Below are 16,107 nucleotides of genomic sequence, written 5' to 3'. Positions count from 1 at the left end.
AAATACAATTACACTTTAGACAAACTGTATGTGTATGAATGTACATGAGTATAATTAGTTTATTATTTTCATAATTTGTCATTTTGATTTTATAAGCTACAGGAAATTTTTGGAAATTTCATGGAAAAAAGTACAATCTAGTTTTCAGCTGTTACAATTTCGTGCTGAAATTTTGAGGAACAAAAATACATAATTATTTTCTTAGATTTTTTTTTTTTTAAAGAATTTATTTATTTATTTATTTGACAGAGAGAGACACAGCGAGAGAGGGAACACAAGCGGGGGGAGTGGGAGAGGGAGAAGCAGACTTCCCGCTGAGCAGGGAGCCCGATGCGGGGCTGGATCCCAGGACCCTGGGATCATGACCTGAGCGAAAGGCAGATGCTTAACAACTGAGCCACCCAGGCGCCCCTTCTTAGATTTTAATATTCTAAATTTCAGACATATTTTAGAATAAAAAGACTGTATATTATCATCTATATATCTGCATATATATATTTCTAAAGTTTGCACTAAAAGTAAATAGAATCCATAGGCCAGGCCAAGTAGTTTATTTTTCTATTATTAAACTGCAAGTTTTTGTATATTGCAACTACTGAAAGTAATTTTCTTTGTGCACAATATGACAGATTACCGAGGAAAATGCTAAATAATTTTTAAAATTTTCTAGCATATTCTATAATGTCTGTATAGAAACATTAAATAACATAAAGTGTTGTTTGGAATAAGTTTTTACTTTGCCAATATAGTAACCTCCATTTACAGTTGGCTACAACAGGACAAATACACAGCTTGTGTTAATTTCAGTGTCATTCTATTTTTAATTTAAAATAAAGGATTATGCTACTAGGGAGAATACTGTAGAAGTAAGGGGTGAATTCCACCAGAAGTTTTCATTTGGTTGAAATAATGCCTTAGCTTTAATTGATTTAATGGATATCTCCATGGACAGAAGCATATTTGTTCACTCCAGTAGTTGAAACATATATTCCTCATTAATTTTTGTGGTGTAATATTTTGGTTTAGGAGACAAGCATTTTGTGGGTTGTTTTTTTTTGTTTGCTTGTTTGTTTTTTGGCCTATTGTCAAATGTGCTTATCTTTTTCAATTTGTTTCTAAGCAAGAAATGTCACCTGCAAAGGAACTGAGACGACTAAAGCGTATATGGAGTGGGAATCAGCCTAGCAACTTTTAGTTAAATAATCAGAAGTTGAAGGCATAACTCCTTTAATACAAAATTTGTGCAAAGGTTGGGAGAATCAAGCTGTAATATTTTTATATATGTTTTTCTCCCTCCTTCCTCAAAATGCAGTGCCTAACTGAGATGGCACCAGGTCTAGAAGGGTAAAGGAATGTGTAAAATGAACAACACCCTGCCTGATAATGGGAGGCTGGAGACAGCAGGCCTGATACTGTGCTGAAAGATAAAAAAGGACAGGCAGTATCTATTTTAAATGAGATAAGTGTGCTTCATATATCTTGCAGGGACAGAGATAACTTTGTTCCTTTAATCATTATTATTTATTTCTTAAAGCTTAGTCTCTCTCACACCTAAACTTAGAGAGCTCAGAGCTTAGGACTCAGCTCTTATGAATAGAGAGAGTTGTCATTCTTACCAGTAAGCTTGCTAAGTAATACTTGTATAAGCTTCAGACTTCACATAGCAGATAAGTTTGTCTCCCCTGAGATGACTACATTAATCCACTGAATCAATTTACTTAAGCTGTGCCGTGGAGCAACACAGCCACGATTTAACTGAGCTGAAAAGTCCTTTCAAGTTGGAGTCGCTGCTTCACATGCAGTGCAGCTCTCAGGGTTCCATCCTAAGTTCTATTTTGACCTTTTGCCATGTTAACAAGAAACGACAGGCCCAAAATGGAGTCACGTTTGCTAAGCCCCACCAAGACTTGATACCTAACCTAACTGCAGTTTCAGTTTCTCCCAGGAGTGGAATTTTAAACCAATCAGTCTGAAATTTCCTGGTTAGAACTACTGAGGAAATCCACCTGATAAGACCCCCTGCCTCCCCCTAAGGGAAGGTAAACTTGCCTGAAATAATCCACTCTTTTAATTTCCTGTCCCACCCTCCTTCAGCCTATAAAGTCCTTCCATTTTGTACAGCACCTCAGAGTTCCCTTCTGTTTGCTAAATGGGATGCTGCCTGATTCATGAATCACTGAATAAAGCCAATTAGATCTTTGAATTTACTCAGCTGAATTTTTTTCTTTTTTTTTTTTCTTTCTTTCTTTCTTTTTTTTTAAAAAAAACAGCATCTCTGTCAGAAATATTCCTATTAGATTTACAGGGTCAGTTCTAACATTAACATGACAAAGGATTTAAGGAGAATGAATTCAGTTACTTCAGAAAGTCAGATTCAGCAGTAAAAATGGAACACTTGGCTAGACTCTTCAAGCAGAATTTACTTACTTTAAAATTTATAAAATTCTTTAGGTTGTCTAAGGATTTGTTTTTAAGGAATTTGTTTAGAAAAGTACTTTGTATTTTAGAAAAAAAAGATTAAAAAAATAGCCGTTGGCTCTGGAGTTGATAGTCTGAACATTATCAAATGCTATAGGGGAAAAATGACACACATTATTCAAATGTAACCAAAGCTCACTGTGGCACCCAACCCAGTACACAAAATCAGTTGCAAAATGTTACTAATTTTTACTTGAAATGTACACAATTCCATTGCAATATCTACAGGTATGCAGAGGGAGCTATTGTCCATAGTAAGCTGTCAATTTATTCACACTCTCCATTTCACGAGATCTATTAAAAACAGAAACTTCTTCATTTCTTCTTTTTAAAACTCCTGCCTCCAGCAGACCTCTCCTCAACCTTACTATTGTTGTACTCTGCATTTTTGTTTTGCCATTTCTCTATTCAGAGATATTTTCACTCTGATTACCACTCTGCTTCATTTCACCTTAACAAGGCATTCATTATCAGGGACTTGTTCTCTCAGAGCCTGAATCTTTTGTCTCTACCAAGACTTCTCACCATTTAGTGACACAGAGGATAATTCCTGGCACATTTTCTGTTTTAGGAAGAGACACCCGTGGGAAGATGTCAGCATTGATACGCTGTGGTGAGTGAAATGTATTCTTAACTTCAGTTTCCTGAGCTGACTTGCGGGGTTTTTAAATACTTTCACCTTCTTTCCCTAATGTATGGTAAGTCTCAAAAATAATTATCCACAGAAGACAGGGAAATATTTGGCAAATCATGAAGTTGAATATGTCCAGAGAAACCCTCACTGAAGTGAATTTATTTCAGTCATCGGAAAAGAAATAATTTCTAAACAATATAAGACTACATCATTTAGATCCTAAAACGTACTTTTGTATGGCCAGTCAATAAAAACAGAATATTGTCAAAAACTTGCAGTCTTGGGGCACCTGGGTGGCACAGTCTGTTAAGAGTCTGCCTTTGGCTCCAGTCATGATCCCAGGGTCCTAGGATTGAGCCCCGCATTGGGCTCCCTGCTCAGTGGAGAGCCTGCTTCTCCCCCTTCCCCTTTCCCCTGCTTGTGCTCTCTCTCTCTCTCAAATAAATAAATAAAACCTTGAAAAAAAAAAAAAAGAAAAAACTTTCACAGTCTAGATTTTCTGATTTTTAAAAAGTTCAGTCAGGGTTCAGAGAAAAGTGTCTCTCAAGTGGGCCTAAGGTTAAGTAATATATTTTAACTAACAGGCTATGAGAAATCTAAAGGAAGCCTGAAAAATTTTACATTTTTAAAAAATTTTGATCACATATGATCAAATTCAGAATTCAGAACCGCTATAGAATCTCTCACAAAGTCTAACTCTAAAAAAAAAACAAACAAAAAAAACCATATTTCTAAAATTCAGGTCTTACAATAAGTATGTCTTTGAGTAGTTCCAAAATACATTTTGCCTCGGAATGGTGGGCACTTTAAATATGGATAAGTAATTTACCTTTCAAGTAGCTCAAACAGGGAGGGAGAGAATAGGAGCGAATGTCAAGGGCAAGTAGCCTCCACTTCACTCAGGGTTTTTGTCTTTTTATTCCTCAGCTATGGGTATCAGTAGTCTTCACAAGGCGAAACTAGCCTACAGGAATTTCACTTCCACATCTATTCATTCATATTTAAGATGGATTACGTTTTCGAACAGTATCTCCTTTAACTTATTAAAATATTAGCTATTATTTTTTAGGTCCTTAGTATATACCAAAAGATAATCTAAGCATTTCAACTATATTATTGCATTGAATTTGATTCCAAAACAACAACCCTCTGAGGTAAGTGTAATTATCTCCATTTTTAGATTTGGTAACTGAGATTTAGAAAGATTAAGTCAGTTTACCATGACAGAATATGGAAAGAACTGGGATTTGTATCATCTGGCTGATTTCAAATCCAATGTCCTTGTCCACTAAGCTGTGCTGTACAATATGGTATACAGAAAACTGTTTTATCTTTAGACTCAGGACACTCAGGTTGAAATCCCAGGTATTAGCTGTGTAAATTTAACAATTCCCTGATCATTTCCTCAGTGTACATTTCCCCAATTGTAAAATGAGGTATATGATAACTCTCTTTAATTCACAGGAATATGGTGAAAGTAAATTTTAAAAGGAAAGCTTTTTATAAAGATCCTTGCAAATAAATACTATTCTAAAGTTTATATTTGCACATATCAGATACATGTAAATGCTTGTTGAATTTAATTTTGATAGACTCTGTGGAATAGGCACAGAGACCATTAAGCCAATTTTAGGTAATAATAGTAAGAAGCCTAATTTCTTTTTTTTTTTTAAATCTTTTTTTTTTTAAAAGATTTTATTTATTTATTTGAGAGAGAGAATGAGAAAGAGAGAGCATGAGAGGGGGGAGGGTCAGAGGGAGAAGCAGACTCCCTGCAGAGCAGGGAGCCCGATGCGGGACTCGATCCTGGGACTCCAGGATCATGACCTGAGCCGAAGGCAGTTGCTTAACCAACTGAGCCACCCAGGCGCCCCAAGAAGCCTAATTTCTATGCTAAAAAATTAGGTGAATTAAATGACTTCATGCTGATGTTTTGATGAGGCTTGATGATTTTCTTAGTCAAGACTGCCTCCCATTCCCACTTGGTGGCAAGTAAAAAAAGTAATTTAAATGTACTAGAAGAACCTTGTGTTTCTTAAGGCGCCTAAGGATAAACGTGCAGTTGCATCTCATGAAGGCCAGAGAATCAGTAGGTAAGAACTGTTACTCTCTGTCTCTGTTTTTTGTTTGCCTCTGTATGACTGATTTATTTACCAGGTTCAAAATGGAAACATCCTCTAGGTTTAATATCTCCTCAAGTTCAAATTTCTAAGGTAGTATAACCAGAATTTCTGGATCCCAAGTCCAAATTCTCTGGGGAGAGAATCTCATTGGCCCAGCATTGGCCAATATTTACTCTTATTACAAGATTTCTCATTCTCAACCTTCAGCACTTTTAAAATTTCATGATGAATAATTATTCTTTGTTTGGGTGGAGGTGGAGTGAGGTTCTCCTGTGCACTGTAGGATGATTGGCAGCATCCCTCACCTCTACCTACCAGATGCCAATAGATGCTCCCCCAACCCCTACTCAGCGTTGTAACACCAAAAATATTCAGACATTATCAAATGTCCCCTGGGGGCAGAGTCACCTCTGGTTTAGAAACACTGCCCTGTGACTAAGGTTAGAGCATCACAAAACAAACATGGCCTCAATGACTCACCCCTCTAGAAGGGGCTAGTTCTCAGAGGAAGAAAGGTGTCTGCTTGGCAATTATCCTAAAAGTTGTCTACTATAAGAATAAGAGATGGTGAAAATTATGATTTTTTTTACTAACCTTTGTATATTTTTTACTAACATAGCCAAATCTCTTAAAATTAATTAAAAGTTTCAGAATTTTGAGTGCTGTATGAATTGAAGGCATATTTAATTTTCAAAGTTAGAGAACACTCATGTGTGCTGTTTTCTCATTCTTTTGATAGAGTGATTTCCAAACCTTTGGCTCCCTATCAATTAAAGAATGATCATTCAGCACTAAAATATTACTACTACTACTACAAAAGAACAATTTGTACTATATTTTTCTATTCTACAAAAATACATATAAAATGCAACAAATGTTGACTAAGATAGTTTTATTTGATTTCATTCACTAAGAGTATTATTAAAAGTACTACATGGGACTTCTGATCCAGAAAAAATGGCATACGCCTCCTTTTCCCTGCCCTTCCTTACTAAGAACAGCTATACCGTGGAAATAATGCAAAAGGCAATAATGCAAAGGAGAACTCTGAAAGGTGTTGAGACAAAGGCAGACTGGTTTGGGACCCTGAACTGGAGGAACAACACAGTAGTAGGCATCTTATGTCTCCCTACCCAACAGAAGAAAGGAATCCAAACTAGCATTCCCTAAATGGAAGCTAGCAACCGAAAGCAGCCCAGGTAGGCTTAGGCATTCCCCAGATTTAACTTGTGGGCCTCAAGAATGCAAGGTGAGGTTGGCTAGCCTGAGAGTCCCCTCTCCCTCCAGAAGACCAGGGGTGGGTGGGGGGACCCACCAGAGGGGCCCAGCCACAACCAGCAGCCAACCTGGGAAGTGTCATTGATCCCTTGGTAAAAGAAGTAAGTGAATGAGTAAAAATTCATTTTTAAATTTGACAACTCAGAAGTTTTTTGCCGTGAGAGGACCTGAGGACCTCTACACACTTCCACAATTTCCATGGTTACTTACCACTTCATCACAGAGTATTACAACCATTCTTCTTTATTTTAGAAATCCTGACTCTGTGCAAATGGCCACATCAATGTTATTTCAGCATCATGTGCAACTCGATTTCAACTACTTTGCTATTAAAACATTGTCTACAAATATTGTAGTGAATTTATTTCACATATTAATCTAATCTTTACAATCCTGCTTAAAATTCTTGCCAAAACATAGCTGCCATAAAACAGTATTTCTGTCAAATAAGTTAACTTAAGTCTACACTGAGATACTATGTTTCATCTAACTTTTTGACAAAGACCGGAAAGTTTGATAATATACTGTTTTACCCAGGGAATAGGGAAACAGGCATTCACACACATTGCTTCTTGCAGAGAAAACTTTTACAAACTTTACAGAGAACAAGATTTCCATGTTAGTGATCTCTATCAAACTGCATAAACACATGTCCTTGACCTTGTAATTACCACTTCCAGGAATTAACACTACAAGTGAATTCATGCATATATGCATGGAATAAAAAAAAATCAAGGTTCATTATAGCATGTAAAGCATGCTAGCATTTGAGTGAAAAATGGGCTGGAACATACACATGTTTCCTACTGTGTGCATAAATAGTCTCTGGAAGAATACACAAAAGTGGCCAGTAACATTTTGTTGCCTAGGGGTGGCTGAAGGACAGAGGCAGAACAAAAGTGGGAAGACATTTTTACTTTATGTTCTTTTATATTTTATGAATGTTGAACACGAAAATGTCCATGAATTATTTTTTTTAAAAAAAGAAAGAAATCATTTACCAAAGAGAATATTTTTTCCTATACCTGTTTCTTTGGTGGCTTACAGTAAAGTAATTACTTTTGTATTTCTTTATTGAAACAGAACCTAACAAATATGAAATGAGACAAATTAGAAATATCTGGACTTTCATCCAACAGTATAATAAATTTCCACAATATCTAATATTTGTATATTCATACTTTTGATAACATTCTCTGTGTCTTCTATGCTAATAAAGGAATAAATTTCAAATTGCCACCACACTGGTTTCCATATATTATTCCAGCTGTTGTTATTGCAGCAGGAAGAAAAATCTTTACCACTTATATAGAGCATTTTGTTTTTCCTTTTTAAAGAAACCATTTATCCTTAAGATTAGTAAAAATTCAGTGCTGATTTAAGTATGGCTTTAAGAATGCTGAAAAAAATAGACACTTGTCTTTGTATTCAATATACTTTGTTTTTAAATGTCTTAGCAATGATGATAACTTATATTTACTTTAATGACTAATGCAAGAAACAATATAGGCAAGGGCAAGATACACTGTTATTTAATAGTTAATCTATATCCATAATTCATATAGTTAATATCTCTGTGCCTAGAATAGAGTGGAGACACAGTGCTCTGTTTTTTCTCTCTCTTTTTCTTTTTCTAATAAATGAATGGTGTTATAACTACTGGGGAAAAGTACTGAGATATTTGGTTAAGCTCAAATGGAGTTACTATTTTGTACACATTTGGATTTCCTACTTTCTCTGTTATACAGACTCTTAAAACATGGTTAATATCAGCACATCTGTGTTGTTGATAGCATTAACCTGGAAACCACAAAGAAATGTAAGAAACAATTATATATTATGTTTCACTTGAAAGCTATGAAATTAGGCAGTTTACTTGAATAGAAGCAAATCTACCACAAAGCAGCAAAAGCTCATTTTCATGTTTCTGATGACCCAGAAGTGTGAAAAGCATCAATTATTAAAATTTCTTGACCATTTCAAGCCCATGCCTTCTCAGTGTTGAACACTTACAGGTCTGGCAATGATTTTCTGTGGGTCCCCAGCATCGGCCAGTACAGGACTTATGACAACGTCCACCTGTAGAATAGGAAAAAGCACATATACATTATAATCTTTCACTCTTTGACTAGAAGCAACTCTTCAATGAAAATATTCTTGCTCCTTTATGGGGATTTTTATGCTATACTATAGTTGAAACATAGCTCATAAAATTGCCCACTTGAGTTGAATGTCAAATGCATATGAAGCTGAAATACAATCTCCTGATACTCAAAATCTTCTCATCATTTTATAAGAAGTTTCAAGCATTTAGGGGCACCTGGGTGGCCCAGTGTGTTAAGCATCCAACTCTTGATTTGGCTCAGGTCATGATCTCAGGGTTGTAAGATTGAAGCCCAGAGCCCCACATAGAGCCCAGAGTCAGGCTCTGCACTCAGCAGGGAGTCTGCTTGAGATTCTCTCTCTCCCTCTGACCCCCCAATCCCCCGCACTTGTGTTCTCTCTCTCTCAAATAAATAAATGTTTTTAAAAAGTTTCAAGCATTTAAAACATAAACTTCTTAGAAAGTTTAATTTCAGTTATTTGATACCCTCTTTTAAAAATTTTGTTGATACCACCTTCATTTTCTTTTTCTTTTTCTTTTTTTTTAAAAGATTTTATTTATTTATTTGAGAGAGAATGAGAGAAAGTACATGAGAGGGGGGAGGGTCAGAGGGAGAAGCAGACTCCCTGCCGAGCAGGGAGCCCGATGTGGGACTCAATCCAGGGACTCCAGGATCATGACCTGAGCTGAAGGCAGTCGCTTAACCAACTGAGCCACCCAGGCGCCCGATACCACCTTCATTTTCAAATACAAACTTTTATCTCCTATAGCAGTATCTTCCTCTTAAGGACTTTGCTACTCTAGGTATTTGGCTCAGCAAATAGTTGTCCCACAGAGAAATTCTCCTAAGGACTCAGCAAAAGAATATTAGCTAGGAGAAATCATATATAATGACTTTCTTTGAAGGTTGCTTCTGAATTTCATAGGTTCGCTCTAAGTATTTGTGGGTATAAAGGTATAGAAGTGCTTATTTTTAGAATAAAAAAGTACACCTGAAAATCTATTAAAGACTAAAGCTTTTCTATAACATAACTCTTATTAAACCTTCTCTTAATTTTCTAATATTAATTGTGAATGGGTATATGCCTATATAAGATGTGTATTCTAATGTAATAAACTATATTGTAAAAATTATGAATTAGAGTTATATCAAATGTTTCCTTCTTTCTTTGACTCATAGGTTACAACTCTTCAACTTGAAAGATCTTACAACTTGGGCAGTTTTGTTGTTGTTGCTGTTGTCTTGTTTTGTTTTTCTCTCTCTCCTTAAGAGACTGCCTGAGTGAACTTGTTATGTTAAATGCTCTCACAGTTAAGGAGCGGATTCAGCAGACACACTTTCTCAGGCTGAACCTCAGACCATCCAAATGGTCTACCCTTCTGCAAGTGAACAGTATTATTTCCAAGTTAATATAACACTTAGGCTCAATTCCAGTCACCTTCTTGAAAGTATCAGGATCCTTGCCACAAAAGAGTTTATTAAAGGCAATTCTGTTTGTGAAGCACGGTAGCTGACATCACCAGCATATAATATCCTGTCACTCTGCCATCTGTTTATTTAGATCCAAACACATTATAACTACATAATGCAAGCTCATTCTAGCTGACAGGAAAAGGACTCCATCTGGCCTGAACAATATAACTTTAATCAGTGATAATGATAATTATTATTAAAAACCTACTGGAGCTCTTTTGTACAATGCTAATAAATCTAATTTGATTTATACCAGCGGAAATTAGAAAGGGCTGTGAGACAAAATGGGAAGCAGAGAAAACTCTGAGTACAAACTTTTTATGAGAAAGTAGCTAAGGTTAATATATTTCTTTAGATGTGTTAAAATCTTTTAAATCAACCCATTAAGTGGTCTGTTAATTAAAGATACCTGAAGCAGAAGATGATCTACTATTTAATCTATGACTTCTTTAATTGTGTTAGAGGCTAGTGAAATATTTAGCTGTATTCACTGTGACCAGAGCACTCTTGGTAGCTGGGGGGGGGGGGGGGAGCTAAGTAATAGTGGACATTTTAATATACTCAGTGTTCCATTTTTATTAGATTATATATTTTCTACCTTCTTATTCTTTCAGTTTTGATTTAGCACCCCAAGACCTATGCCTAGATCCAGTATAAAAAGGAATATTACTAGAAATTTGGTTTATGGTTCTTGACAAAGTATCATGACAAGAGCCACCTAGTTGGAAACAAATGATCTAGTACCCACACACACACAAAGTTTAAATAATTTAACCTTCACTATGTACATGTTGTTAGGAAATTTTGTTTGTTAGTGTCCATTTTTTATTCAGATTTAAACAAAAATATCTATTACTGCTATAAAAGGAAGCTAACAACAACCGCCCCTCTTCTGGGATTTTACTCAGTCTTGTATTCCCTTCAACCCTTTTGGAAATCAAGAGGAGGAGGATCACTTGGCTCACACATTTCAGAATTCTATTACTACACACATGGGAGGAACCATGACCTCAGTGTGCTCCACAAATTGTTGCTCATTCTGGCCTGCCCTTCATTTGACTGTCTTTGACTCTTTGGAATCTGCCGACACATTCAGTTCAGCTTTAGTCTTCAAAACCGTGCCATATGTGGCCCTTGGGAAAACACTATTTTCACTGAGTTGTTGCAATTCAGTAAGTGTCAAAATATCTGCAAAATCTGGAGGTATTTCTGAATTAACGTACTTGCCATACTTTCATGTCTGCAACCTTAGTTTGATTCTTGTAGGCAACTGGGTAGTGTAGTTTAATATGCTTTAAAATATGCTTTTAGGTTTTTGTTTTCAACATTTCTGCTGCACACAAGTGTCAAAAAATGAGAAGGTAGGTGAGGGGTTTCCTTATTAACTACCTATCTAGAATAGGAAAAATGAAACAAAACAAAAAACAACTACAATTTTTTTTCCCCTACCTTCTTCCCATCTATTTATCCAAAAGTATTTTTTCAGTTCCTTCTGCATCTGTATATTAGGAACTATGTTAAGTATCGAAACAGACATGGTAACTTCTCTAATAGAGTTTAGAATTAATTTAGCATTATTTTAAAGGGAAAGGATTTTGGTTACTCTGTATCTAATGTTCACCTTCTATGGGGTTTAAGGAAAGAAGCCAACAAATCTAAATTTTTAACAGTCCTCTTACTCAGGCAAGAAGAGTTGGATGCAGCCAGGTTGAGTTGGACCATTTCCAATGTAATGCCTGGTGGCTTGGAAGTCCACTCCATTCCTTATACAGTGATTTATCTATATGACATCTAAAATGAGATCAGCCTGGAGCATTTCAGTGGAGAGGATAAGTATGGCCCATGAAGGATCCCCTGTGTGTCCTCTACAGAAAGAAAAAAACTTTAATGATGGCCCATTATCTTACTGAGAACTTCCTATTTTCTATTCTCAGATTCTCAGGCATTCAGTGTCTCAGGAGGGCTGATTTCAAGAGGAAAAAAGACCATATATTCACAACTCTTTGACTGTGAATTAATTTTATAAATAACTTCGCTAGTAGTATGTTTCTAAAATGAGGAAGCAGAAAGAAGAGATAGATACTAGTCTATGTAAATGGAAAAAAATGTTTTGGGGCACGGAGACTTTGCCAGTGTTGTCTAAATCTGCCTATTTCCAAGTCTCAATCTGCTACAGGATTCTCTTCCATTGCTTATTACAATAATTCTTTTAAAACTATGTGAGGAAATGTGCCACTTAAAAAATAAGAATCTGACATTTCCATTCAGCTTAGTGATAGCATAGTTATTTAAATCAATACTCCTACCTCTTGTCACTCTGACTCCAAGAGGTGAAATATAAAATAAAACACAATTTTAAACAAATATTTCTGTTCACTTTAGCAACCATTTTAATCTTTTAAAGTAAGTGCTGATTACTGCACATCAGCATTAATTTAATTCACAATCACCTCTACTTTGACAACTCATTATTCATCACAGAAGTTAGCAAATATGACTAAATTCATCTTTTATGCTTGTCCAGCAGAAGTTATTAAAAACGTAGCTTTTGCTTTTTCTTTCTTTTTTTTTTTTTTTTTAGGAACTAGAGTCCCTGAGCCACTTTGTAAATTCATGCTAGAAGTTTTGCTCGTTTGTGGGATTACCTGACAGAAGAGATGGGATTTAACATTTACCTCTGGACTGCTTTCTGCAAGTAATATGCCAAGACAGTAGTTACAAAATATGAAGTCACTGGCAACCATAAAAGATTATATCCTCAAACTGCTTCCAGCTAAAGGCAATGTGGTTATATCCCTGGATTCTTCTTTTAGTCCTTTTAAAAACTGGCAGTCTTGACCTCTTAAAACTTCCTTTACTGGGGAAAGAGTGAGATAATAGTATCTTTTTCATGACCCTATAATTCAGAAGGGAGAAGTGGAACATTTATTTATTGGAAGTCTACACTAAATCAGTCCCTATTCTTGAATGGATGATAAAAACATGAATAAGTAAATGCCCTGCCCTCAAGGAGCTTTCAAGGATCAGGAAATAAGTAGAAGAATAGGCAAATAATTATGATCATCATATTTGCTAAAATATAGGTATGCATAAAGTGGAGAGGATGGATTTGAAAGAGGCTCCATGGAAGGGCAGGCATTTCAACTGGGCTTGAATGTCTAGTTTGTCAGAAGATAAGAGGAAGGAAGTTCAGGCTCAGTGATTAACCTGAGCAATGACACAGAGGCATGGATGCACACAACTCTTTGGGGCCATAACGAATACTTTATAGTCCTTTGAGCTATTTGCATCGGGACAGCATCTGGAGGGTAAGCTTACAAAATGTCTTGAAAATCTTCTAAACAGGTTACAGTTTACTCTGTGCAGGTGTTATGGAGTTGGTCAAATTTTTAAAAACTGAAATTATGTGGTTTGATCTGCAGGGTGGGAGAGAATTTCAGGTTATGGTTCCCAAAAGTTAGTGTTGAGATTTGAGAACCTATGCAAAGTGCTGATTTTATAGTCTGGGGCGAGTGAGGTACAGGAATCCATATTTTAAAAAAGCAATCCCAGGGATTCTGATGATGAAGTTTCCAGATGACAAAGTACGTCTAAGAAATAATGGTCTGGCATATAATTCCAAACATCATAGTCGTATTTTGAGACAATACTTTAACCATAACATTTGATCAGATGCTTGGTAACCAAACTCACAGGATTAAATGGTGTAAAAATCTAGCAGTCTCTTATTTCCCAGTGTGCACTCTTTGTTTGTGAATATATTTCCAGCAGGTTGCATTTTTTCCCCCAGCAGTCCTAAAAAACACATAGCTTTTTTTTTTTCAAATTTAAACTATTATAAACTGCCCATATGATAGTAAAGTCACAATATGCTTCCAGCAAATGGTATGTTAGTATCATTATTTAATGATATTACTCTAATGTGGAATTGCCCCTTTTTTAATCAGATGTTAATTCTCTGCTGTTTTTGTCTTACAGCTCTCACTGTCCTGTGTTTGTTCATCCCCACACTTTTGTTACATAAATGACTTTACAGTTTTCTTCCAATCTCAGCTCAATCTCCCTGTCTTGCCTATGATTTGAAAGTTAACTATTGGATGAAAGCCTTAAATTTTATACATATGCTCTTCAAAAAATGATAGGCAAGTATTTTCACTAACTAGGAAGATAAAGTTAAATTTAAAAAATATATATACATGGAATTTTTCATCTAGCAATAAATTAAGTCAGGAGTTAGCAGTTCAAAGTATTTTAGGTAATCCCTGGATTGAAAAAAATAGGTAATGTCAACATCATTACACTTGTTTTTTCTACATGCACCATCGCGTTATTCAGTCAAGCAATCTACAGTCCAAGGATTTAGAGTAGCATACGTCCTCATATAATCAAGATTAATTTTGAACAGAAGTGTAAAATACATCAAGTTTAGTCTGAAACACCTGTATCCATCCACCTTCTCAGGGATTCAACTCCCCACTGGTGATCTGTAATTGCCAGAGCACACAGGATCTCCCTCCCGGTACCACCTCAGATAGGATTATAGACACATGGCTAATGGATGGACCAGTTATTTGGCACACAGAATTGTGCAAAGGTTTGAAGTACCGAGATTATTGAGCAAATTTTCATTTTTCCTAAAGCCTCTGTAAACACAAATAAATCTAGAGGAGAAATCATAATGGCAAAATCTCATGTGCAAATAGAAGCTGGACAGGGTGGATTGGGAAAACCTATAGGAGAGCCTTTTTAAAAACCTATTCAGTTGTACATAGGGCCAAGTGGCTACCCCATTAGCATGCTCAGTTTAGATTCGCTTCTACATATTCAGGTAGAACAGCCGGATCTACACAAATTTCACACTCAAAAGGAAATTTGATGAGAATCTAGTTAGAATTTAAGATTGTTGATCATCACTTACATGTATAGCCTTATGTGGTCATAAGTTACTGATAGTTAGAAGTAATGGAATACATACACCAAAATAAAATAGACATTAACAGACTAAAGGAATTTTATTTCCCATTGAATGGAAAGATCTGATATAGTATCTAGTTACTGTTCTGTAAATTCTATACTCCTAGCACACCTCCAAATTTCTTTAGGCTACTATAATTAATAGAAAAGAACTTAGAATACTAGTAACAGGGCCCAAATCAATAATAAATCAATATCAATAATAAAAAATGACTCAAATTATAAAGAAAAGTTAAATTTTTCCTGAAAACCTATTTCATACTTGATAGTATGTCATATTGATACATTTAAATATTTTTATATTTTATATTAAATATTTCATATTTGATACTGTCAAGCATTTCTTCCAAATCAAGTAATTAGAAAGCATCAATTATCACTGTTTATAGCTGTTAGCACAGAATGGAATACAGGAATTCCACCTACTGTGGAACAGAATTAGTTTTAATCAATGTCAAATACATTTCTGAACATATAAATAAGGGGTCTGAACAAACTGGAAAACCTTACCAGCAGAATTAAAGAATAAATTAAGATGTGTCTGTTGTTCGCAATCAACAACAGTAATAATGACAGGTACATTTATAAGCATTCAAGATGAATCAGCAAGGCTACCAACAGCATCCATGAGCATCCTTCAGAGTATATTCTACCTAGATGATACCCCTTCAGAGGTCTGCAGTGCACAACCTGTTCAGCTATATGTGGTGGTGGTCCTTCTAGGAATGTTTTAAGTTCTTGTGTATATTACCCAGTTGATTCTCATGGGACACTAAAAGCTGACACCTTCCAAAATTTATATCTCCAGTCCAGACCATGTAGGGTACAGGCTTATACTTCCAACTGCTTATAAAACATTTCCACCTGTATGATTAGCAAACATTCAAAATATTTACATGTCCAAAAATTTAATCCTTGATCTTCCCACCCCAGCAAAAAATTATCCTGTAAAGTCTTTCTTCTTCAGTCAATCAATCACAACAATTCTTCTTCATGTCAATCAATCCTTCCAGAAGCTCATGCTGAAAAAGTTGAGGTCATC

At 35.6% G+C, this 16,107-nt stretch overlaps 1 protein-coding gene across 2 annotated transcripts in view; it reads right to left on the bottom strand.

Annotated features, from left to right (window-relative positions):
• ERBB4 (erb-b2 receptor tyrosine kinase 4) overlaps nucleotides 1-16,107 on the bottom strand; it is a 1,058,588-nt gene that overhangs the window by 307,310 nt on the left and 735,171 nt on the right. For both annotated transcript variants that reach the window (XM_081813693.1, XM_081813692.1), the window contains exon 5: nucleotides 8,527-8,592. In XM_081813693.1, coding sequence (XP_081669819.1) covers nucleotides 8,527-8,592 — 66 coding nt within the window. The remainder of the gene's footprint in view (nucleotides 1-8,526; nucleotides 8,593-16,107) is intronic.

The sequence above is a fragment of the Leptonychotes weddellii genome, chromosome 3 (assembly GCF_054177405.1).
Source record: "Leptonychotes weddellii isolate Sample4059 chromosome 3, ASM5417740v2, whole genome shotgun sequence".
NCBI lineage: Eukaryota > Metazoa > Chordata > Mammalia > Carnivora > Phocidae > Leptonychotes > Leptonychotes weddellii.
The sequence above is the reverse complement of the archived record's forward strand: the minus strand, read 5'-3'. Positions and strand labels throughout refer to the sequence as shown.